This window comes from Nipponia nippon, unplaced genomic scaffold (assembly GCF_047370975.1).
Source record: "Nipponia nippon isolate SJK-2023a ecotype South Korea unplaced genomic scaffold, ASM4737097v1 scaffold_36, whole genome shotgun sequence".
Classification (NCBI taxonomy): Eukaryota; Metazoa; Chordata; class Aves; order Pelecaniformes; family Threskiornithidae; genus Nipponia; species Nipponia nippon.
In genome coordinates, this window is record NW_028262354.1 from 944,240 (window position 1) to 967,121 (window position 22,882).

Below are 22,882 nucleotides of genomic sequence, written 5' to 3' on the forward strand. Positions count from 1 at the left end.
GCAGGCAGGGCACGGCGGCGGGTACCACAGGCTCGGTCTCGGCGGGGCTGAGCTTTATTGGTGGAGCCGCTTGTTTCAGCCCGGTTGATTCCCCCTTTCCCCACCTCCACGACCGCCCCCGAGTCCTTCGGGTCAAACCTGGGGGGCTCCTTCGCCCCGACGCCGGCCCCCGACCTCACCTGGCTGCGTCCACGTGCCAGCACAATCCAGCCCCCGCGGAGGCATCGCCCTCCGCAAGGATGGAGCCGAGGCAGGGGGGTGGCAGAGTCCCGAGCCCCCACTTGTGTCCCCAAGGATGGGGAAGGGATGTGTCCCTTCCCAACGGTGCTGGGCTCGAGGGGCCACCGCCTGCCCTCACTGCTCCTCCTTCTCCTCCTCCTCCTCGGGGAGCTTCTTGCGGGTGAAGAAGCCCAGCTGGGGCGAGAGGGAGAGGAGCGTGAGGAAGGCAGGCAGAGCCCCCCAGCCCCTGCTGTCCCCCCCCGGGCCCAGCCCCGCTCTCACCTTCCACAGGCAGAAGATGATCAGCGCCAGGAGCAGCAGCCCCCCCAGGATGCTGCCCACCAGGATCCAGAGGGAGATGGGCACCCGCTTCGCCTGGATGATTTCAAGCACCGTCTGCGGAAAAAGAAGGGTCCCCGGGGAGCAAAGGGGGACGGGGGTGTCCCTGCGGCCCAGGTCTGGGGGCAGCGGGGGTCTGGGGGGGCTCCTACCTCCCTCCGATGTGCCCCCTCCTCCAGCACCAGCACGCTGCTCCCCGGGACCCCCAGCCAGGCCCTGCTGATGACTTTCACGCTCCTGAATTTAGCCTGGGGATGGGGAAAAGGGGGGGTTCAAGCCGGGTTTCCCACCCCAGCTGGGGGCTCCACGCTTCCCCTCCTCACCCCGCGGAAGAAGTCGTTGTGGATGGTGCGGAGGACGTGGATGGAGACCTCCCCGCCCCGCTCCAGCCGCCCCAGCCGGCAGCTCAGCTCCTGGCACCAGGCGTTGCCGCAGTCCTACGGGGGAAAAACCGTGGGGTGACGTGAGGGGACCCCCCCGACCCCCCCCAGACCCCAGCTCGGGGAGCTCACGGCGACGCTCACCAGCCTGTCCACGTGCAGGAGGTCTTCGGGGTGCACGGGGACCACCGTGGCCGTGCCCCGCGGCCGCGGCTCCTCGGCGGGGGTCCGCAGCACGCAGGTGGCCTGGGCGGGGGGAGAGGAGCCGGGCTCAGCGCTGAGGGGGTGCGGGGACCCCCCCAGGACCCGCGGCTCGGGCGAGGGACTCACGTTGTCAGCCAGGATGCGTGTGACGGAGAGGAAGGTGGCACGGCGGTAGCCCAGGGCTGGCAGGGCCATGTGGAGGGAGAGGTTTCGGACCGGGTAGCACCCAAAATTCTGCACCTGGGAGGAGGAGAGTGGGGTGAGCCAGGATCCCCCAAGCCCCCCTCCGCGCCCCCCTCCGCACCCCCCTATCTCCTCACCTTCACCGTGGTCTTGAATTCGGGGCCGGGGCCGTGGGGGAAGGTGCCGAGCGGGTGAACCTCGTAGCGGTGCAGGTTGGCATCGCTGCCGGGATGAGAGTGGGGTCGGCTTCTGCGTCTCCGCTGCCTCCCTCCCCAGCCCCATGAAGCCCCCCCATCTTTGCCCCGCTCCCCCCAGCCCTACCTGGAGAGGAAGAGGTCGGGCTCGTAGCGGATGGGGGCAGAAAGCTGGACCGTGTTGTCCTCCGGCGTTGCCTCGGTGCTGTCGCTGGAGGGGGGAGACGTGGCCGTGGGGAGCTCGGAAGGACCCTGAGACCCCCCGGTGCCTGGGCCACCCCATGGGGTGCAGCCCCCGGCCCCGCTCCTACCTGCTGGCCTCGAGGGCAACCTCGGCTCGGTCGAGGAGGACGGAGCAGCTGAACTCCAGCTCCAGGGCGAAGGAGACCTGGGGGCGAGCGGGGCCGTGAGTGGGTGGGATGGGTGCACGGGGCCAGCGGGGGGCCCAGCGGTCCCCTACCTTGGCCAACGAGCGGAAGACGGGGTAGCCAACGCTGCAGAGCCGGCGGTGACCCGCCAGCGCCGTGCACTCCAGCTTCACCGGGCTGGCGTCCTGCGGAGGGGGGGACGTCACCTGCGGGGACGGGAGTGCCAGGGGATGGAGCTGGGGGGGCTTGGGCTGAGCACAGGGGCCCTATGGCCATGTGGGCCCCCACCTTGGGTTGGGGGATCCATATGGGGCCAATGGACCCCCCCAACCTGGGCTGGGTTGGGGATGAGGATGGGCTGGAGGGTCTATATAAGACCGGTGAGACCCCAGTCTTTGCCCTGGGGTGGACTGGATGGTCTGCATGGGGCTGGAGGGACGACGATGTCTTGGAGGGGCTGGGGGGTCCGCACAGGTCTGGGGGAGCCCCCCACGTCCCCGTACCTGGAGCGCGAGGCTGGAGAAGTGGAGGTTGCTGGAGAAGCGGAGGAGCAGGCTGGCGTTGTAGGCGTTCTCCTTCTTGTTCTCCAGGACCACGTCCACCGCCACCTTCCTCCTGCCCTTGCGCAGGACGTGGGGGCTCTGCCTGCAGTGGCCAGGGCGGTTATGGCCGGGGGGGCTCCCGGGACACAGCTCAGCCCCGGGCCACCGCGGGGACACCCCATACCTGGAGCCCACGATGTCCATGGTGGCCCGGAGCACCAGGTCCGTGACGCACTCGTTGTCCTCCCCGCAGTCCTTGAAGAAGGGGATCTGGAAGGAGCGGGGTGTGAGCCTGGTGCCGGCAGCACCAGGGATGATCCCGGATCCGGCCACCCCCCCCTCCAGCGCCCACCAGCTTCTGGATGGTGGTGGGGGACGTCTCATCCAGCACCGGCCCGGTGGATTCGGCCATGGCCAACCTCACTGTGAAGCTGAGGGGTCGCAGATAGTCCGTGGTGTCCTGGGGAGGGCGGGGGGGGTCCCCATTAGCCCCCAGTGCTGCTGGGGGGGTGGGAAAAGCCACCCGTGTCCCAGGGAGGGGTCCCGCCGTGGCTCACCAGGACGTGGAAGGGGAAGCGGACGCAGCTCTGCCTCCCCAGCGGGAGCTCGAGGCGGCGCTGCAGCAGCCGCCGGGCACCCGAGTCGAAGGCGGCTCGGGCTCCCGGCGTCCTCTCCTCCAGGGACACGTTGTACCGGAGCTCTGTGCGGGGACGAGGACGGGGGTCAGTGGTTGGGGCCACTCGCGGGGCTGGGGACAGCCCGGAGACGCGCTGGGGACACCCCAGGGATGCTTGGGGACACCCCAGGGATGCTCCAGGGACACCCTGAGGATGCTCTTGAGATGCTCCAGGGATGGCACATGGCTGCTCCACTGATACTGAGCGGCCACTCCAGAGACGGTCCTGGGGTGCTCCAGGGATGCTCTGGGGACACCCTGAGGATGGGCTTGGGCTGCTCTGGGATCGGCACACGGATGCTCTGGGGCCACCCCAGGGCTGCTCTGGGGAAGCCCTGGGATGCTCCAGGGCCACCCGGGGATGCTCCAGGGCCGGGCGCCTGTCCCGTCCCCCCGCACTCACCGATCTCCCTCTCCCGCTGGCCCCGGGCTCGGGTCTCGGCACGGAAGCAGACCTTGGCCCGGAGGCAGACGGCGCCGGTGCCGCCGCGGTGGCAGTTCTTCTGGATGACGTTGATGGATGAGGGCTCCACCGTCAGCGAGGTGTTGACCTGGACAATCTGGCGGGAGCTGGCAGCGAGGGGACAGCGTCACTGGGACGCTGACATCCAACCCTGGCTGTCCCCAGGCTCTCCTCCTCTTACAGCAAGGGGAAACCGAGGCACGGGGGGGTCCAGGAGCTGCCTGAGCGCATCCCGCCAGGCATGGCTGAGCCGGGTGGCCCTGCAGAGCGTGGGGGCTGGCAGCACAGCCATGTCCCCTCCGCCCGTCCCCGTCCCCAGGACTCACCGCAGCAGCACGGCCGCCCCCTGCGCCCCCACGGCCAAGTCCACCAGCCCGTCCCCATCCAGGTCCAGCTGCCCGTCCACGCTGCGTCCGAAATAGCTGAGGGCTGGGCCCAGCGCCGCCGCCTCGATGCGCTGGGGAGGTGAGAGCAGCGAGAGCAGTGGCTTCACTGCTGTCTTGTATAAGGTTGTGCTCAATGTCAGGTTGCCCCCAGATGGCAGCGACACCCCCCCCAACCCATCTCACCTGCTTGTAATGGGGCAGGAGGGTGCCCGGGGCGCCATGGTAGACATAGACGGCACCGCGGTGCCCGTCCTCCAGCGGAGCCCCCACCACCACGTCATTGAAGCCATCATGGTTGAGATCCGGCACGGCGGCCAGGGCATAGCCGAACCGGGAGTCCTGTGGCTTCTTGTCGGCGTGCAGGGTGCCAGCGGGGGCCAGGAGCCGCTGGAGGGGCACAGGGCGGCCCTCGGTACCCCACCGTGCCGGGTCCGGGTCCGGCCCCGTGTGCTCCGCGCCTGAGCCCCAGGAGGTGGAAGGGGGAGTGCAGGGGGATCCCCTGGGCCGTGTGTCCCCCCAGCCCCACTGTGCCCCCCCAAACCCTCCTGTGTCCCCCCACTGCACCCCTCTGACCCTGCAGTGTCCCCTCCAACCCTGCCCCAGCTCTGCCGTGTCCCCCGATCCCCCGGCACCCCCGGCCCCTCACCTGCCCCACGCTGTACAGATACACTCTCCCCGTCTCCCTGCTCTGGGCACCCAGGTACATGGGAGCTGCCACCAGCAGCACGTCAGTGACCCCGTCACCGTCCACGTCCAGGGTGCACACCTCGCTGCCGAAGTAGGAGCCGATCTGCCGGACACAGCGGGGCCGCATGAGGCTGGGGGCTGCCGGCAGCCCCTTCCCATGGCCGCCTGTCCCCCCCGGCAGCCCCTACCTGCTCCCCCGTCAGCGCCTGGGCCACTGTCACGGTCCCCACGGCATCCAGCTCGAAGAGGATCACCTTGCCCTTGTGCTGGAAGCGGGGGGCTCCGGCCACGTACAGGCGCTGCCCGCCCTGCAGCCGCAGTGAGGAGACGGCGTAACCTGGGGTGGGAGAGCCCGGGCATCAGCGGCAGGGAGAAGCCCTGGCGTTGGTGGGGCTGGTCCTCGGCCACCCTGTGTCCCTGGGGCACCCCGCACCCCCGGGGCACCCAGCGTCCCAGGGCACCCGGCATCCCTGGTTCCTCTCCATGCCCAGGACGCCGAGCATCCCATTTGCTCCACATCCCTGAGGTGCTGAGCATCCTCAGTCCCCTCTGCATCCCCAGGGCACTGAGCATCCTTTGGGTGCTGAGCATCCCTGGTTTATCCTGCATTCCTGGGGCACTGAGCACCCCTGGGGCATCCAGCACCCCTGGGGATCTGTGCATCCCTGGGGCACGGAGCATCCCTCATTTGCCGATGATCCCCCATTTGCCCCATATCTCCGGGACACAGAGCATCCCTGGTTCACCCCAAAGCTCTGGGACACGGAGCATCCCCGGCTTGTCCCACATCTCCAGGACATGGAGCATCCCCGGTTCAGCCCACGTCCCTCGGGACACCCCCCCGTACCCAAATAAGCCGCATGGTTCTTCAGCTCCAGCGGGAACTCCTTCTCGAAGGCTTTCCGGGGTGGGACGATGCGGCCGCGCCGGCTCTCCTCCAGCACGGCCCCATCCCAGTCGTAGGCTCCCACCGTGCCGAAGAGGATCCCGTCCTGGGGGGGAAGCGAAGCGGGGGGTGACGCGATGCTGTGGCGGGATGGGAAGCCTGTGTCACACGCCTCGAGGCCATCGCGTGCATGGTGATGCCTCACTGTCCCCAACCCCCCCTCCCAAATGTCACCTGCCCAGCCTGGGACGCTCAGCGTGACGGGGACGCTCAGCGTGACGGGGACGCGCAGCCCCGGGATGAGCTGAGGATTATTTTCCGCTGCCCTCCCCGCTCCAGCCCTTCCCTGGGCCGGATCCTGTCCGTCCGGCAGCCTCACCTCCAGGAGGTGGATGGAGAAGCCGATCTGGGACATCTCCAGCTCGAAGGAGCTCTCGTTGTACCCGTGGGTGCCTGGGGAGGGGGAAGGAGATGGGATTCCTCCAGATGTGGTTCCAGATGTTTTTCCTGCAGCCCCCCACGGGGTCCGGGACTGGATCTGGCCCCACATCACCTTCCAGGCTGAAGATGCGGTCGCCCAAGGCGTCCACGATGTCGTTGAGGGCGGCCTCGTCGGTGACGTTGAAGAAGTATTTCTCATCCGGGTCGCTGGCGATGGACTTGATCTCGCGGATGAAATCCTCGGGGTCCTGCTGCCGGCGGAGGTAGTGCCCCAGCACCTGGGGAGAGGGGGGCCAGCGTCGGCCGGGGGCCGGATCCTGCCCCCAGTGCAGCCGGGATGGGGGTCCCCAGCATGGCACAAAGGGGAAATGGGGAAACTGAGGCACGGTGCCTGCTCCCGACTGGCGGGCAGGGAGGTGGCCGGGGCGCTCACCGCGATGGCGTAGCGGGTGACGTTGCGCCTCTCGCACTCCGCCAGCGCCTCGGGCAGCTCCTCGCCATCGTGGGACTCCCCGTCCGTCACCACGATCATCAGCCGGGTGGCATCCGCGCGCCCGCCCCGCTCGGGGCTGAAGGCTTCCGTGCTGCCGGGATGGGTGGCCTGAGGCCGATCCCAACCCCGACCTGGACCCCAACCCCAATCCCGACCCCAGTCCCAATCCCAGTCCCAACCCCAATCCTGACCCCAGTCCCAGCCCCAGTCCTAACCCTGATCCCAATCCCAACCCCAATCCTGATCCTGATCCCAGTCCCAACGCTGATCCCCACCCCAATCCCAGTCCTGATCTCAATCCCAATCCTGATGCCAATCCTAATCCTAACCCAGATCCCGACCCTGATCCTGACCCCCAATCTCAATCCCGACCCCTATCCCAATGCCAACCCCAATCCCAATGCCAACCCCAACCCCAATCCCAACCCTGATCCCAAGCCCAACCCCGATCTCGATCTCAACCCCTACCCCGATCCCAATCCCAAACCCAACCCCGACCCTGATCCCGAACCCAGCGCCCATCCCGACCCCGCCGCCGGTGCCCACCACGCCCGGCGGATGGCGAAGGCCGTGCGCGTCTCCCGCCCCTCCTGCCGGCTGATGTTCTTGGCCGCCTCCACCACCTCCTCGGCCGTCCGGTACCGGCCCAGCACCCACTCGTGCACCGCCCGCTCCCCGTACTGCAGCACCCCCACCTGCGGGGGACAGGGTGCTGAGCCCGCGGCCCCGCGCCCCAAAACGTGTGTCCCCCCCCCCGCACGGTGCGTCCCCCAGCCCTCGGCCCCCCAAAAGCATCCCCAGCTGGCGTCGCCCCAGGGGTGGCATCACCGCAGGATGGCCCTGGGGACAATGGCATCGCCCCAGGGATGATGGCACTGCTCCAGGGATGATGGCACTGCTCTGGGGACAATGCCATCACCCTAGGATGCTGGCATCACCTGGGGACAATGGCATCGCCCCAGGGGTGGCATCACCACAGGGACAGCAGCATGGCCCTGGGGAGAATGGCATCAGCCCAGAGATGATGGCATTGCCCCAAGGACAATGGCATCGCCACAGGGGTGATGGCATCGCCCTAGGGGTGTCGGCATCGCCCTAGGGGTGTCATTACCCCAAAGGTGGCATCGCCCCAGGGACAACAGCATGGCCCTGGGGACAATGGCATTGCCCCAGGGATGGCGGAGTCACCCCAGGGATGATGGCATTGCCCTGGGAATGACGGCATCATCCGGGGGACCTCCTCACCCCAGGGACAATGACGTTGTCCTGGACATGGCATGGCCCTGGGGACATTGGCACGGCCCTGGGGACACCGGCAGGGCCCTGGGGACACCCCCTCACCTGGATCTGGCCGGGCCCGATGAAGAACTTGCTGAGGATGTTGCTGAGGAAGTTCTGCACCTCGTACCAGGGGTAGATGCTGTTGGAGCCGTCCAGGACGATGACGATGTCCATGTAGGTGGAGCAGCCTGCCATGGGGGACGCAGCTGGCACCGGCACGGCGCGGCACGGCCCGGCACGGGCTCCGCACACCGCAGCCGCCCCCCACTCACGCTGTGCCGTGGGCGCGATCGTCCCCACCGGCCGGAGGTCACCGTCCAGCCGGGCGCAGATGCCGGTGCTGAAGACGGAGGTGCCGCACGTCTGGGACCAAAGTGGGGCGCAAGCCTGCGGGTGACGGGGACGACACAGGGCACGGGCTGGGACCTGACCCCACGCCCGGCCGTGCCTCGGTTTCCCGCGGCGGGAGGCTCCCCTCACCACGAAGCCGCCGTCCTTGGAGTCCAGGAGGGTCATCCCGAGGTGCACGCTGCGGCCGGAGCCGGGGGAGAGCCAGGGCGCTGCGGATCCTCGGGGCCGGGGAAAGAGAGATGCCGGGGGTCAGCGCTGGGGTGACCCCCCCCGAGCCCCGCCGCGGCCGTGCCGGGACGGCTGCCGGCCTGGAAAGGGCAAAGCCGGGCGCGGATGCGGCCACCCGTCCCCGTGGGGCATGGCGGTACCGAGGTTGGCTTTGGCGCACGTGGCGTTGGGGGGTCCCACGCGACACTTGTAGATGTCACCTTGGCGGTCGCCGTCCCAAGGGGCCCCCACCAGCAGCCTGCGGGGACGTGGCAGCGTGAGGGGACACCGGCCGGGTCACCGGCACCACCCCGCTCCGGCTCGGCCACGACATTTCGGGGCGCAACGCCAAACCCTGCCCGCCCCCGCCGCCGGCACCGTGCCACGGCGTTTCCGCCACCGGCCCCGGGCTGCCGGCGGTTTCCGTCCGTCTGGCTGTCTGTCTGTCCTCCCTTTGATCGGCATCCCAACCCTGGCACAGGCACTGGGCCCCCCCGGTTTTACCGATGGGACCCTTATTTTCATGCCCCCCCCCCAAGCCGTGCCGGGGCAAAGCACAAACCCACGGCAAGGCTTAAAACTCCATTTCTGCCCCCAGAAAACACGGAGGGGCTTCGCCGTCCGGCTCCCTGCCCCGGCTTCCCCCTCCCTGCCCCGGCTTCCCCCTCCCTGCCCCGGCTTCCCCTTCCCTGCCTCAGTTTCCCCCTCCCTGCCCCGGCTTCCCCCTCCCTGGGCATCGCAAGCCGCGCACCCCCCGTCCCCCAGCCCTGCCCCACGCACCCGCCCCGCGGGACGTGCTGGGGGGGGGTCAAAGCCCCACGGGTGTCCCCATGTCCCCCGCCATGGGTGCCACTCACCACTTCTCCCCGCCGCCTGCCCGCTGCAGCACCTTGTAGCCAAACTGGGCTTCGGCCGGCCCGTGGAAGAGCCGCGGGCGCTTCACGTCGACATTGAACCCCGCGCACAGCCCTGGGGGGGCACGGCGAGCCCTGAGGGTGGGGGCACCCACGGAGCCAGGCGTCCCACGGTCCCCCCACCCTACGCCCATCTATAGGGACGGGGCCGCTTCGGCGCAACCCCCAAAGCGCGAAGGCTTCGGCACCGCGGCGCCCACGCGAAGCCCCCCCCAAAAACCTGATTTTTTGGGTGCCGCCGGCAGCACCCATCTCCACCCAGCGGGGAATGAGAAGGGAGGGGGAAGGACGCGGGGATGGGTGCGACCTGCCATGGCCGTGCCGCAGCCGCCTCGTGTGCCGGCCGCAGCCCCGTAATTAGGCAGGGCGATGGCCACCCCGGCGGGCTCTGGGCAGCAGGCGGAGGGTGGGAGGATGAAGAGGGCGGCTGGGGAGCCGCGGCGGGGCCCTGGCACCCATGGGTGCTTGGGGCGCCCGTCGGGGTGGAAACCTGCGGGGAAAGGTCTCCACGGGGCTGCGGCGCTGGCCCCTGTCCTGGGGGGAGTGGGGAAGAGGTCCTGAGTGCTGGGTGCTGAGCACCCGGCGTGGGGCTCCGAGCACCACACAGGCAGCCCCCAGTACCCCATGTATAGCACCCAGCACCCCAAATGCAGCACTCAGCACCCCACAGACAGCACCCAGCACCCTATGTATAGCAACAAGCACCCCAAATGCAGCACTGAGCACCCCTCCTTTAGCACCAAGCACCCTGTATGCAGCACCGAGCACCCCACGGGCAGCACCCAGCACCCCAAACGCAGCACCCAGCACCCTACATACAGCAGCCAGACCCCACAATGCGGCACTGAGCACCCAGCACCCCACGTACAGCACCGAGCACCCCAAATGCAGCACCCAGCACCCCAGAAGGCCCCGGGGTGGCGAGGCCAAGTCAGGGGTTTCCATTCTGGGGGCGCTGGCGTTTGCCTCCAAACCCCAGAAGAGCCACAAGGCGCTGCACCCCCCATCCCCTGCGCCCCGGGCTCCGGATGGGGAAACCGAGGCACAGGGAGGCCAAGGTCCACCGCCGAGGCCGGCGCTGGCTGTGTGCCTCAGTTTCCCCAGCCGGCAGGGCATGGCGAGGCAGCGCAGACGTGCCCGGATGGGACGGAGACGGGCTGGGGACCCAGCCGCCAACCTCCCCCTCGGGGGGTGGAAAACCCCGCTTTTGGGTCTTTTTTTCCCCCAAAATGTAGAGATTTTCCATTAAAGTTTTTTTTTAGCTCCTCGTAGCGGGGTTTGGCTTCCTTCCACGCCGGCACCGGCCCCTTCCCGGCCCCATCCCCAAACCAGCGGAGGTTTTGGGGTCCCCCCTCCATCAGAAAAAAGCCAAAAATACATTGAGGAGGGGGGATAAGGACCAAAACGGGGCGGTTTTCCCCCAAATCCCCCCCCGATCGGCTCAGCGGCGGCATCCACACATCGCTGAGCTCCGGGCTAATGGGTACCCAGCTCGGCACCAACCCCCCCCCCGCCACAGCATCGCCACCCGCCCCCGATTCACCCCCAAACCCCCCCTCTTTTCCCAAAGCCGGCTGGATTTCGGGGCGACGTTACCTGGGAGCAGGAGCAGCGCTGGGAGAAGCCGCCGGCACCCACCGCCCTCCATCGCCCCACCGCCGGCATCGGCCGTGCGCGGCTCAAAGGTTACTCTGTCTCCGTATGGGATAGGGTTTTTTTTTTTTCCTCTTTTTTTTAATATTTTTTTTTCCTCCTCCTTCATCTTCAATTGGCTGCTAAAAATAAACAGCCGGAGCGGGTTGTGGTTTTTTTTTTTTTTTTTGAGGACGGAGTTCGGAAAAAAAGGCAAAGTGGAGAAAAACATGGAAAAAAGAGGCGAGGGAAGGAGGGGGCAGGGGGATGCGGGATCTCGGGGGCAGCGGGATGCTCGGGGTGCCGCTGAGGGGGCTTTTCCCCTTTTCCCGGCGGAGTGGTCCCTGCGTGGGGCGGGAAGCGGCTCCCGTGGTGTCCCCAGCAAGGATCGAAGCCCGCGGACGTGGCTGGGACCCCCGGCTCTGCTCCCCGGGGACCTCCATTTAAGGCTGGGGGCGCAGGGATGGGGGTTTTGGGGTCCTCGCTGCCGTCCTCGGCTCTCGGTGGATTTCGGGTCGCTACGTCTGCCGGGTGACGCTGCCACCTCCTGGGCACTGTCCCCCATCTCCTGTCCCTTGGAGGAGGCTGAGAAGATGGGGTGACCTTGGTGAGGACCCCCCCATCCCACCCCACCATCTGCTCCTTGAGCCACCCCTGGCAGGGGAAACTGAGGCAGGTGGGATGCCCAGCCCTTGGTGGCACCCCAAGACCACCTTCCAGCTACTGAAGGACATGGGGCAGCAGAGGCCACCGCTACGTGGTGGCATCCACGACCGTCTCCTCCTCGCCGGTGGAAGGACCGAGCTCCCCGGGGCTGCCCAGGAGGCTCCGAAGCTGAAGCCAGAAGAAGGGTCGCCTCCCGGGCTCGTGGGGCCACTCCAGGTAGGTCTTGGAGCCCAACATCTTCCGGAGCCGGGCGAAACGCCGGGGCAAACCCCGAGCATCGATGGGTTCCTTCACCACCAAGATGACGTCCTCGCTGCCCAGCCCCACGGCGCGCTGGTGGGCGAAGTAGAGCTCGTAGTTGCACCACTCGCTGTCGACGAAGCTGCGGGAGAGGACGAAGATGACCTTGGCGCTCCGCTCGATGTTCTCCACGATGTTATCGATGATCCAACGGCCCGGTGTGAAGTCCCGCTCGTGGATGCAGAGCCGGTAAGGCGGCGTGTTGCTCTCCAGCCGGTGCAGAAGCTCCTGGCGAACCCAGTCGGCGTCGGCGCGGCTGTAGGAGATGAAGGCGTGGTAGGAGCATTGCCGCGCGGTGTCTGTCCGCCGCCTGCCGTACTTGGCGCGCACCAACCGGTACGTGGCTCGCAGGTACCAACCGGCGTCCAGCTTCCAGCAGAGCACGGCACACGCTGCCACCGCCACCGCCGTGCTGGCCACCGCCACAGCCACCAGCGCCAGCACATCGCATTCCAAGGGACGCGGGGCGTAAGCGGCCACGGCCGTATCCAGCAGCGGCTCGGGGTGGTAGCAGGTCCAGTTGTGGGGCCAGTCGGCCAAGATGGGTCGTCCCCGTCGCTGCGTCTCCTCCAAGAAGAGGTAGAGGTCACAGGTGCAGTGGTAGGGGTTGTTGCCGGCCGCCAGGCTGATGAGCCGCGGCATGTTGACGAAGGAGCCACGGTTGATGACGCCAAAGGAGTTGCCGTCGATGGTCAGCACCTCCAAACGGGGGCATCTCCACTCAGAGGGGATGAACTTGATCTTGTTGCCGCTCAATCGCAGCTCCCGCAACCGGGGGCTTCGGGTGAAGTAGTCCATGTCCAAGCGGTCGAGCTGGGAGTAGGAGAGGTCCAGGTACTCGAGGGTGGTGGGCAGGCACCCAAAGGTGCCCGCCATCACCCGGTTGTGGTGCAGGGCCAGCCAACGCAAGGTGGGACTCCATTGACACGTCTCCTGCAGGCTGCCCAAGCCGTTGTGGCTGGCATCGAGGCGGGCAAGCCGGGGCCAGGTCCGCGTCAAGGCGGCTACCACAGCCAGGCGCAGAAGCTGGTTGGCGGCCAAGACGAAGCTCTCCAGCTTGGGCATGACGCCCTGGTAGTGGCAACGTTGGTTGTAGATATAACCATCTTCCAGACGGTTGCTGGAGATGTCCAAGGCCTCCACGTTGCGCATCTCGCCCCAGGCGTCGCAGGGGACGTAGTTGAAGTTGACGTTGATGATGGAGAGGGCGGCCACGCCGCTCAACCAGGTGAAGGTCCAGTCGAAACGCAGGACGTCGGGGTTGCTGATGTCCTGCAGCAAGAGGCGGTCGAGCCGTGGGGCAGCCGCCCCCACGCCAGAGTTGTTCCACTGTGGCGAGCGGGCGAAGTCGATGGCCACCAGCGCCAAGTCGCGGACGCGGGAGCGTTGGACGTTGAGCAGGGCCAAGCGGAGGAGGTTCTCGTTGAACTTGCCCCGGTAGAAGACCAACTTGGTGATCTGCAACTCAGCCAAGCCGGCGAAGGGATCGGCATCACCAGTGTAGTAGGTGAACTCGAAGAGGTTACGGAAACGCAGGTAGTCGAGGGGTTTGCCCCGCAGGTCCTGCAGCATCACCGGCAGAGCCGCCGCGCTCTCGTCCAAGGCCATGTCGCACCACAGCTCCGTGGTGTTCAGCCACGAGAAAGCCCCGGCTTCGTACTGCCGCAGGCTGGAGGCCGACTTGATGGCGAACTTCTGCAGCGCCGTGTCCTTCAAGACTGCGAAGTCTCCCCGGGAGATGTCCCGCAGCAGCGGCCCCCCCAGCGACAGCACCTGCAACTGCCGCAGCTCACCAAAGACGCTGCCCAACGCCGCGCTGCGGTAGAGGTTGTTGGACATGTCCAGCCAACGGAGGTTGACCAACGGTTGCAACGCCAGCGCCGGGATGTGGTGGAGGGAGTTGTTGAAAAGCCGGAGATGCTCCAAGAGGAGGTTGGAGAGGAAGGCGTCCGGCGCGATGTGGGAGATGTTGTTGTAGCCCAAATCCAAGTGCCGCAGCTGGGTCATGCCGGCAAAGTCGCCCGCCGTGATCTCCCGTAGCTTGTTGTAGGAGAGGTCAAGGCTGCGCAGGCCGCCGGGGAGGCCGTGGGGCACCCGCAGCAGGTCCTGCCCCTTGCACAGCCCCGTCTCGTTGTCGGCGTCGACGCGGCACGGCGGCCACGCCGCGTCCCCCGCCAGCACCAGCAGCACCAGGCACCAAACCCCCCGGGCGCCGGCAGTCGGGGGGGCCGCGTGGCCTCCGGCATGGCAGCGGGGTGGCTGGGGAGGTGCCGCCGGTGGCAGGAGCAGGGCCGGGGCTGGAAGGGGCATCCAGGCATCCCTGCGGAGCCGTCCTGCGGCAGGAGAGGAGCGGGGTCAGTGGTGCCGCGGCCCCTTGGGGACGCGGGGGCTGCGCGGGGGCGACCCTGAACGTCCGGGAAGCCCCCAGGATCAACCCCCAGGAGGGCAGGAGGTGGCAGCTGGATCCGGCAGGATGGGACAGGTAAATCTTCCCTTGGGGGCTCAGGGACTGGATCCCAGGGGGACTGGGGAACTGGATCCGGGAGGGGACAGGAGACTGGATCCCAGGGGGATGAGGGATTGGATCCCCAGGGGGTTGGGGACTGGATCCCGGAGATCAGATCCTGGGAATCAGGGACTGGATCCTAGTGGGACTGGGGACCGGATCGGTGGGGTGGGACTGGGTCGGGGGATCAGGAAATGGATCCTAGGGGGAGTGGGGACTGGATCCCCAGGGGATCAGGAACCGTATCCTGGGGGGATCGGATTCCAGGGGGATTGGGGACTGGATCCCCAGGGGCTCCCCCGGGCCGAGCCCCCACGTTTTGCTTCTCCGCTGATTTTTAGGGTGGGTTTTATTTTCCAATCAAAAAAAAAAAAAAAAAAAAGCAATTTAAAAAATGAGCTTTTCTGCACAGAAGCAAACTTGTGCTCCTCGGCCGCGGGGCCGTTGCGGCCGGGAGTTCAGGTGTTTTTATTGGGGGGGGGGGGAGGGAACCACAGGAAACTGGAGGAGAAAAACAGACGGCGTCTGTCCTGCCCCAACGCTGAGGGCAAACGCGGCACAGCGGGGCCAGGTACGGCCCCCGGGGCCCCAGCCCTGCCCAGGCCCAGACCCCAGCCCGGGGGGGACGTGGGGGCATGGGGCAGTCGCCCTGCTTCACCCTAAAAATGTCCCCCCGTGTCCCAGGCTCCTCCCCGTGCTTGCACGGAAAGGAGGAATAACACCTGGAAGCGGCCCAAAGCAGCGGCGGTTGGGCGGTGGTTGGGCGGCGGGGCACCCGCGGGGGCTGGCGTGGTCCCCGGCGTCCCCCGGGGTCCCTTCGCGCGTCCCCCCGTGGGAAACACCTGCGCCCCATGGGGCTGCTGCACCCACGTGGGGAAACCGAGGCACGGGTGACCCTCGTCCCACCCCACCAAAACCCTCCCAGCACCAAACCCTTCCTCATTCCCGACGCCAGCCCAGCCCAAACGCCGCGGGAGCGCCCGGTCACCCCAAAACCCCCCCAAGTTCCCCCCCCGGCTGGCCCCTGCTCACCCCACACAGTGCCTGGCATGCAGCGAGTTCAGCCGGTCTCAGCCGGGGCGGGAACAGCAGCGGTCACATCCAGGAACGGGAGGGGGAGCGAGGCCACGGCGATGCCAAGGCGGCCGGTGGTGCGGTGCGGTGTGGCGGGCCGGGAGGAGGCCGCTTTCCCTCCCCGGCCGGGGCAGCCCCCCGCTGCACTTTGCCCCCAGGGAGGGCTGCAGGCAGGGGCCGTGCCGGGGGCCCGGCTCGTGGGGGGGCTGGGGTCCCCAAAGCCCCCCGCGCCCCAGAACGATGTGACCTCACACGCTGGGGTCCGGTGCTCCCGGCCCGGTGCCCCCAGTCCAGCCCAGTGCCCCCAGTCCAGCCCAGCACCTCAAATTCAGCTCAATACCAGCAGCCCCAGCCCAGCTCAGTGCTCCCAGTCCAGCCCAGTGCCCCCAGTCCAGCAACCCCAAATTGAGCTCAGAGCCCCCAGTCCAGCCCAGCACCCCCAGGCCAGTACCTCCAGTCCAGCTCAGAGCCCCCAGTCCGGTGCCCCCAGTCCATCCCAGTGCCCCCAGCCCACTCCAGTGTCTTCAGCCCAGCCCAGCACCTCCAAACCACCCCAGTATCCCCAGTCCTTCCCCACAGCTGCCCAGTACAAGCCCCCCCCCAGGGCTTGGCACTCCGTCCCTCCGCACGCAGGGGGCCCGGGGCTCCTGGGGGGGTCCCGGGGGGGTCCCCTCCACCGGCTCCAGCCCCCCGCGACGGAAAGCCAAGCACCCAGAAGGAGAGCAGGCAGCCCGAGGGACGCGCCCAGACCAACCTCCAGCCCTCTCCTTAATGACCGACGAACGAAGACCCTGCTCCCGGTAACGGCGAGCTTGCCCGGAGGCTTTGTAGGAGCACAAATAGGGAATAGGTGGAAGAGCGGGTGGAAAAACGCTCTGAATCGGTGTTTCCAGGCTCCGCCGCGACGCGCCGGGGGTCCCGCCGAGGCCACCCCGTCCCCCAGCCTGGCGGGACCAGTCCCGGCTAATTAATGGGAATTAAACTTTGATGACGGTTGCTGGTTTCGGTTTCAGAGCTTCTCTTGCCGGGGAAAGCCCCGCCGCGGCGGCAGGAGGGCATCTGGCGATCGGCTCTGCAAATCAACCCAAATTAATCGGAATTAGTTCATAACAACGTGAATTAATCGGAATTAGTTCATAACCACGCGCATTAGTCGGAACGAGCAGCTCAAACCCCGTCCCCGCTCCCCCAAGGTACCATCTCTATTCTCTTTACAGACCACAGCCCAATAAACACTGGGATAAATGGATTTTTTTTTATTATTCAAGGGGATCCTGCTAATTAATCGGGATATTTTGGGATAAAAGAGTGGATTTAAGAGGAGCGCGGGAGGCTGGAGGCCCCGGCCCCCAACGCTCCCACCTCCGTTCGCCGCCAGGACGATGGGGACGGATGGAAAATGGTTTACGGGGGTGGAAGCGCCGTACGGGTTCTCCGGGGCGGCTGAGGGACCGGGGGAGAGCTCCCTGCGCCGGCAAAAGGGAATTGGGAGCCGTCTGCGGAGCTGGGGAAGGGCTGGGAGGGGATGTGGGGGGGATGCGGGCCAGGGGGCTGAAGGCGGCCGGGAGGGGACCCACAGAACCCGAGGTTCCCCCCCAGACTTCGGGGAGCGCCGAGGCCAGGCCAGCGCGGAAAAACCCAGCGCCGAGGAGGCCGGGGGAGCCGATGGCGGGCTCCCGCTTCGGCGAACGATTCCTGAACCCCTTCGCTTTCGTATTTTATATAAACAATTAAATTAAGGATGAAAATTAAGGATGGGAATGAAATAAATAGGAAAACTAAATAAACCAAGTATGAAATAGTTACATAAATGGAAAGAAAAATAAGCTCAATACGTAACTGTCATGTACGTAAACAAAAACAAGCTAAGTATGAAATAGTTACCCGTGTGTAAACAAAAATAAACTAAGTATGAAAGTTACATATATGTAAACAAAAATAAGCTAAATACGAAATAGTTACATATATGTAAACAAAAATAAGCTAAATATGAAGTAGTCACATACATACAAACAAAACCAACCCAGGCACGAGCTGTCTGCGTAACAGAACCAAACCCAGAGCCGCTGTTCTATCGCCAGCAGCTCTGAGCCATCCGAAACAGGGAAATCCCAGAGCTCCGCGTCCGGGCGCGGGGCAGAGCCGCGAGGCCCCCGGCCCCCGCACCGGGGTCACCCCGGCCCCCTCGGCCCCCACACCCCACACCGGGGTCACCCCCGGTCCCCCGGCCCCCACACCAGGGTCACCCCCGCCCCCTCAGCCCCCGCACCGGGGTCACCCCCGGCCCCCTCGGCCCCCACACCCCACACCGGGGTCACCCCCGGCCCCCCGGCCCCCGCACCGGGGTCACCCCCGGCCCCTCGGCCCCCACACCGGGGTCCCCCCCGCCCCCCTCAGCCCCCACACCCCACACCGGGGTCACCCCCGGCCCCCCGGCCCCCGCACCAGGGTCACCCCCGCCCCCTCGGCCCCCGCACCGGGGTCACCCCCGCCCCCTCGGCCCCCACACCAGGGTCACCCCCGGCCCCCGCACCCCGCACCGGGGTCACCCCCGCCCCCCGCACCCCGCACCAGGGTCACCCCCGGCCCCCTCGGCCCCCGCACCGGGGTCACCCCCGGCCCCCGCACCGGGGGAAGCAGGAGCTCGGGGGGGGGCTGAGCCTCGGTGAGGCCCCCCAGCGCGACGCCCAGGGCGCGATGAGTTTGTTGGGTCTCAGCCGGGGCCAACGCAGCAATAAAAACACCTGGAGAAGGGGAGGAAGAGCTCAAGGAAGAGACGAAGCGGGCTCGTTTGCCTTCCCGGCTTCTCCCACCCACCCTTTGTCGGCTCAGAAGCGCGGCGGGGGGATTTGCCGCAGATGCCGGAGCGAGAGCCGAGGTCCTGCCGGGTGCGCGGTAAAGCCCCGACGCCCCCGATCCGCACGGAGAGGGGCTGGGGGCAGGAGGCCGGCGCAGCCCTAACGAGCCCTCGGAGGGGAAGGGGATGCCAAGGGCTGCCGGGGCATCGCCCGGCCGCGGTAACGGCCAAGATCTGAAATACGGGGGTGGAGGGACGAGGCGGCGGGGCGTCCCCATCGCCTCGGGAGCGAGTCGCAGCCCCATCGCCCGGCGGGCCAGCCGCAGCGGGCTGCGCGTTCATCCCTCCGGGATCACGAAGAGAGAGGAGAGCGGCGACATCTCAGCAACCGGCCTTTAATAATTAACTCTGCAAACCGCCACGGGGCCGGGATTCGCGCGGGCGCCTATTTACACCACCGTATTTACACGCGGGCGAGGAGCGGGAGACGCCGCGCAGCCCTCCGCCGCACCTTCCCGACCGCCGCCAGATTAAAATATTGCTCTAACACATTAAAACCGCGGCGTTAACGGCACGTGGAGGCTGCGGACGTGCCGGGGTCGGCCGCCTTCCCCTCCCGTAACTGATTTACCTTCTCCACCAAGGGTTCGAAGTCCCCGAGGCCAAGCTGAGATTTTGCTCGAGCCCTTTGCCGTCAGCCCGGGGGAGCCGGGGGGCAGCTTCCACCGCGCAAAGGCCGGGGTCCGAGCACCTCGCCCTGCGCCCTCCCTGCCCAAATCGGTTTGCAGGCAGAAAGACCCCACGTTCTTACACCCCACTGCCACCTCCCTCCCTACCCAGCCGAATTAAACTCCCTCTCGCTAAAGCTCCGGGCAGTCCGGCTCAGTTTCGGGCTGTACTCACCCACCCTTTCCCAGCGACTCAGCCTCTCCCCTGCCCGCATCGCCCCAGTGCCCACAGAAAGCCGGGAGATGCCGAATGGGAAGTGCCGGAGAGGTCCTGGAGCTGGGTCCGGGCTCACCGGCCTTTGCCGCCGCGCAGACGTACCTGGAAGCGGGTGAAGCCCCCGCTGTTTGCGCACGGAGCTGCTGGAGCTCAGCACAAAACACCAGCGGGTTTTAAAAGCCCGCGGGGTCGCTCCCTCCCTCCGTATCCTGCTCCCGGGGACGGGCCGAGGAACACCCCACCTCTGGATACAAATAATCATCAGCTCGGAGCCTGGCCTTCAGTCTGTGGCTAAGTAAAACGCTCTTTAGAGCCTGGCGTAAGCAGTGCTACCTGGTGTCACAGAAACCAAAGAAAATGGGCAAATTCAGTGAGGCGGCAGTGCCAGCCCAGAGGGAAAAGCGGGTGGGAACAACGGAGGGCGTCGAGCTGCCCCCTCCCCGATTTATCCCCTCGTGGGGGGCGGGGGGGAAAAGGCAAAAATCCCCTTATGGCAAAAAAACCCCAGGGGACACGAGAAGCAAAGCGCAGCAGAGGCTCAGCGGGGTGTGCCTGCGCTGCTTTTCCCCCACCAGGGACGTGGGAAGGGTGCAGGCAAGCCAATATTCCCCTGCAGGGAAACACCCTGCCCCGATCCCACCTGAAAGCCACCTCCGGCCGCCGAGACCCCAGGGGCTCCCCCCGAGCTCGCCTCCGAACGCCCGCGGCCCAGCTCCTTCCGACTCGCCCTCTCTTTGCCCGCCCTCGGATTTCTTACAAGAAAGAAGAAATCTCCAAGAAATCTTTCTTATCTTTAAAGTGTCAAAACAGGGGCTGGAGTGCCCGGCCAGCGCCAGAGCCTCACCCCCGCCCCGCAGTTTAACCCCCCGGGCTGGGGAAGCACCCAGCGAGCCAGGCGCCTTCTCCGGCCCCAGGTATTTCCCTCTTGGCCGACTCCGGGATAAGAGACGCCCCTGAAGAGGGGGGGAAACGTTAAACCCCTAAAAGGGCCGGCCAGGCCCTACAGGCGATGGGGAGAAGAACCAAATTTAGGTCCGTGGAGCATCGCCCTCCTCGCTGGGAGCGGAGGCAGCTGGAGCAGGTCTCTGTGGGCTCCGCCGCCGCAAACTCCCTCCGCCTTCCTCCCGCCTCCACGGCCCGTTTATTCCCGCCTCCACGGCCCGTTTATTAAAGCAGCCAGGCGTGACGTGAACGCACAGCCACACGCAATGGGACCGAGCCAGTCGGCTTTAGCCGCGTCCCAGCCCCAGGAGTAACCCCCCGGCGTCCCCAGGTATCCGCCTGCGCTGGCTCGGAGGCCGGCGGCAGGCTCCGAGAACAACTAAGGCTTCAGTTTGAGCCAGGGATGAAGGATGGTGAGGATGGAGAGGATGGAGGAGGTGAGGCCGCACAGCCCCACAAAGCCCGGGTTGGTTTTGTACAGCCCCAGCTTGTCCAGGGGGATGAAAAGGTCGCAGGTGTTTTTCACCACGTCCAGCAGCAGAGGAGGGTTGTTCCGAAGGACGTGGATCAGAAGCCGGAGCTGGATCTGCAGCCTCAGCCCCAGCTGCTGGAGCCCATTGTCAGCCCGGAGCTGGCGCCCGTTCTCACTGCCTTTCGCTCGCTTCCCGCCCGCCTCGCGCTCCATCAGGATCCGGATCTCGTAGGCGTCCCGGCTCAGGTTCACGACGAGCGCAAAGAGGTAATACCTGAAAAAGAGGGGAGAGAATTGGCAGGGAGAGCAGAGGGAGCGGGCAAACAGTGCTGGGGACCGCGGTCTGCGGCGCTGGGAGCCTCCAAAATAAATCAATCTTCATCAGGGATCTGGAGGAGGGGATCGAGGGCACCCTCAGTCAGTTTGCAGACAACACCAAGCTGGGGGGAGCGTTGATCTGCTGGGGGGCGGGGAGGCTCTGCAGAGGGCCCTGGCCAGGCTGGGGCGAGGGGCCCAGGCACTGGGTGAGGGTCAGCAAGGCTCAGGGCCGGGTCCTGCACTGGGGGCACAACAACCCCAGGCACCGCTGAGGCGTGGGGAGAGCGGCTGGGAGCTGCCCGGCGGGAAAGGGCCTGGGGGTGCTGGTCGCCAGCCGCTGAACAGGAGCCAGCAGCGTGCCCAGGTGGCCAAGGGGGCCAATGGCATCCTGGCCTGTATCAGGAACAGTGTGGCCAGCAGGAGCAGGGCAGGGATCGTCCCCCTGTGCTGGGCACTGGTGAGGCCGCCCCTCGAGTGCTGTGCTCAGCGCTGGGCCCCTCACCCCAAGGCGGCCATGGAGGGGCTGGAGCGTGGCCAGAGCAGGGCAGCGAGGCTGGGGCAGGGGCTGGAGCCCAAGGCTGGGGAGGAGCGGCTGGGGGAGCTGGGGGGGCTCAGCCTGGAGAGGAGGAGGCTGAGGGGAGCCCTCATCGCTCTCTGCAACGGCCTGAAAGGAGGCTGGAGCCGGGGGGGTCGGTCTCTTCTCCCCAGGAACAAGCGATGGGACGAGAGGGAACGGCCTCAAGCTGCGCCAGGGCAGGGTTGGGTTGGGTATTAGGGAAAATTCCTTCCCCAAAGGGCTGTCAGGCCCTGGCCCAGGCTGCCCAGGGCAGGGGCTGAGTCCCCACCCCTGGGGGGATTTAAAAGCCGGGGAGATGTGGTGCTTGGGGACATGGTTCAGTGGTGGCCTTGGCAGCGCTGGGTTAACGGTTGGACTCGATGAGCTTAAGGGTCTTTTCCGACCCAAACGATTCTACGAGAAGCCCCTGTACGCAGCGCTGGGGCGCTCAGAGCCCTCACCCACCCCTGCAGGGCAGCAGCCCTGGGGGAGCCCCGGGCCAACAGAAGGGAGGCGAGCAGCCCGCTCTCCCCGGGGAAGCGCACTCGCTGCTGGCCGCAGCTCCCGCGGCTGCCCAGCCCCTCACCTGAAGGACCGCTGGCTCCACTTCTCCTGATCCACGCTGGGGACGAGCCCCGTTTTTCCCGCCCAGAGGACGTTGTCGCAGGCGAAGTACATGGCCCTGTTGAGGTGGCTGAGGGTGACGCAGAACCGCAGCACCATGTCCGACAGGTGGATGGCCCTTTTCGCTGCCTCCAACGCCTCGGCCGAGCTGCCCAGGCGCAGCACTGCGGGACAGACAGACGGACGGTCACCGGGGGGTGTGGGGATCCCGGTTCCCCCCCCCAAGCCCCGGCCCGGCCCCACTCACGCTTGCGGCCCAGGCTGAGGTGAGCCTCCAGCTGCCGAACGCTGGCCAGGACCCCGGCGCTCGCCCCGTTCCTCCGCAGCGTGTCCCCCGCCAGGGCACAGGCGTATTGGGCAGCTCTGTAAGAGACGGCGCGGCGTCAGGGCCCAACCCCGAGGCCTCCGTGACCGCCCTCCCCCGGGCCCCGGTGAAGGGAAGGCGGGCCGCGCCGCAGCGGAGCCAGCTCCCGTACCTGAAGAGCCGCTCCTTGGCCTGGCTCTGGGCGCTGAAGCGCACCCAGGTCTCCATGGCGGGGCCGGGCCGGGCCGGGCCGGGCCCGCGGCGTGGCTCCCCGGTGCGGGGCCTCGGCGGGACGGCGCGGAGCCACTTCCGGGAGCGCGACGGAAGCCGCCACGGGACAAACCGGCCGCGGCGGGAGGGGTGGTGCACTAGCGCCGCCTGGCGGTCGGCGGGAGCGCAGCACAGCCCCGTCATATCCGCACGGCTTGTTCCTATTGGCTGGAGACGCCAAGCCCCGCCCTTTTTCATCAAAACAGAGGCCGTGAATGGTCAATTGCAACAGTCTCTGCCTCTAAATATGCATCGAAGCCTT

At 67.0% G+C, this 22,882-nt stretch overlaps 3 protein-coding genes across 5 annotated transcripts; all 3 read right to left on the bottom strand.

Annotated features, from left to right (window-relative positions):
- Positions 1-206: 206 nt before the first annotated feature.
- ITGA10 (integrin subunit alpha 10) lies at positions 207-10,959 on the bottom strand. 2 transcript variants are annotated; one of them, XM_087771950.1, is made up of 30 exons: positions 10,811-10,959; positions 9,158-9,269; positions 8,462-8,559; positions 8,223-8,311; positions 8,015-8,129; positions 7,803-7,930; positions 7,008-7,156; positions 6,402-6,552; positions 6,081-6,246; positions 5,907-5,980; positions 5,489-5,633; positions 4,830-4,978; positions 4,601-4,744; positions 4,138-4,341; positions 3,895-4,025; positions 3,509-3,675; positions 2,987-3,129; positions 2,782-2,889; positions 2,614-2,699; positions 2,391-2,532; positions 1,980-2,072; positions 1,831-1,907; positions 1,647-1,730; positions 1,463-1,547; positions 1,269-1,382; positions 1,083-1,184; positions 882-995; positions 711-806; positions 502-615; positions 207-414 (listed from the first exon to the last, which is right to left on the bottom strand). In XM_087771950.1, exons 1-30 carry the CDS (start codon positions 10,860-10,862, stop codon positions 355-357), a joined length of 3,492 nt encoding a protein of 1,163 aa, XP_087628076.1. In that variant the 5' UTR covers positions 10,863-10,959; the 3' UTR covers positions 207-354. The 2 variants fall into 2 exon arrangements, with proteins under 2 accessions (XP_087628076.1, XP_087628075.1); XM_087771949.1 differs by having other exon boundaries at positions 1,980-2,093.
- Positions 10,960-11,034: 75 nt separating this feature from the next.
- On the bottom strand, positions 11,035-15,489 carry LOC104014466 (toll-like receptor 2). Of its 2 annotated transcripts, XM_087771953.1 has the most exons (3): positions 15,351-15,489; positions 12,172-14,145; positions 11,664-12,068 (listed from the first exon to the last, which is right to left on the bottom strand). In XM_087771953.1, exons 1-3 carry the CDS (start codon positions 15,367-15,369, stop codon positions 11,803-11,805), a joined length of 2,259 nt encoding a protein of 752 aa, XP_087628079.1. In that variant the 5' UTR covers positions 15,370-15,489; the 3' UTR covers positions 11,664-11,802. The 2 variants fall into 2 exon arrangements, with proteins under 2 accessions (XP_087628077.1, XP_087628079.1); XM_087771951.1 differs by having other exon boundaries at positions 11,035-14,145.
- Positions 15,490-18,568: 3,079 nt separating this feature from the next.
- On the bottom strand, positions 18,569-22,705 carry PEX11B (peroxisomal biogenesis factor 11 beta). The gene is made up of 4 exons (XM_009467087.2): positions 22,523-22,705; positions 22,294-22,409; positions 22,009-22,210; positions 18,569-20,822 (listed from the first exon to the last, which is right to left on the bottom strand). The coding sequence occupies exons 1-4, from the start codon at positions 22,576-22,578 to the stop codon at positions 20,456-20,458; spliced, it is 741 nt and encodes a 246-aa protein (XP_009465362.1). The 5' UTR covers positions 22,579-22,705; the 3' UTR covers positions 18,569-20,455.
- Between the last annotated feature and the right edge of the window lie 177 nt (positions 22,706-22,882).

What these genes read in the sequence shown, in the direction of transcription:
- ITGA10 (XM_087771949.1), bottom strand. Translation starts at nt 10,862, where the DNA reads ATGGAGGGCGGTGGGTGCCGGCGGCTTCTCCCAGCGCTGCTCCTGCTC. An exon ending in AGCGCTGCTCCTGCTCCCAG is followed by an intron (nt 9,270 to 10,810) that starts GTAACGTCGCCC and finishes GTGCCCCCCCAG; the next exon opens with GGCTGTGCGCGGGGTTCAAT. An exon ending in AGGCGCTGACGGGGGAGCAG is followed by an intron (nt 4,745 to 4,829) that starts GTAGGGGCTGCC and finishes TGTGTCCGGCAG; the next exon opens with ATCGGCTCCTACTTCGGCAG.
- PEX11B (XM_009467087.2), bottom strand. Translation starts at nt 22,578, where the DNA reads ATGGAGACCTGGGTGCGCTTCAGCGCCCAGAGCCAGGCCAAGGAGCGG. An exon ending in CCTCAGCCTGGGCCGCAAGC is followed by an intron (nt 22,211 to 22,293) that starts GTGAGTGGGGCC and finishes TCTGTCCCGCAG; the next exon opens with TGCTGCGCCTGGGCAGCTCG. An exon ending in TGGAGCCAGCGGTCCTTCAG is followed by an intron (nt 20,823 to 22,008) that starts GTGAGGGGCTGG and finishes CCTCTTTTTCAG; the next exon opens with GTATTACCTCTTTGCGCTCG.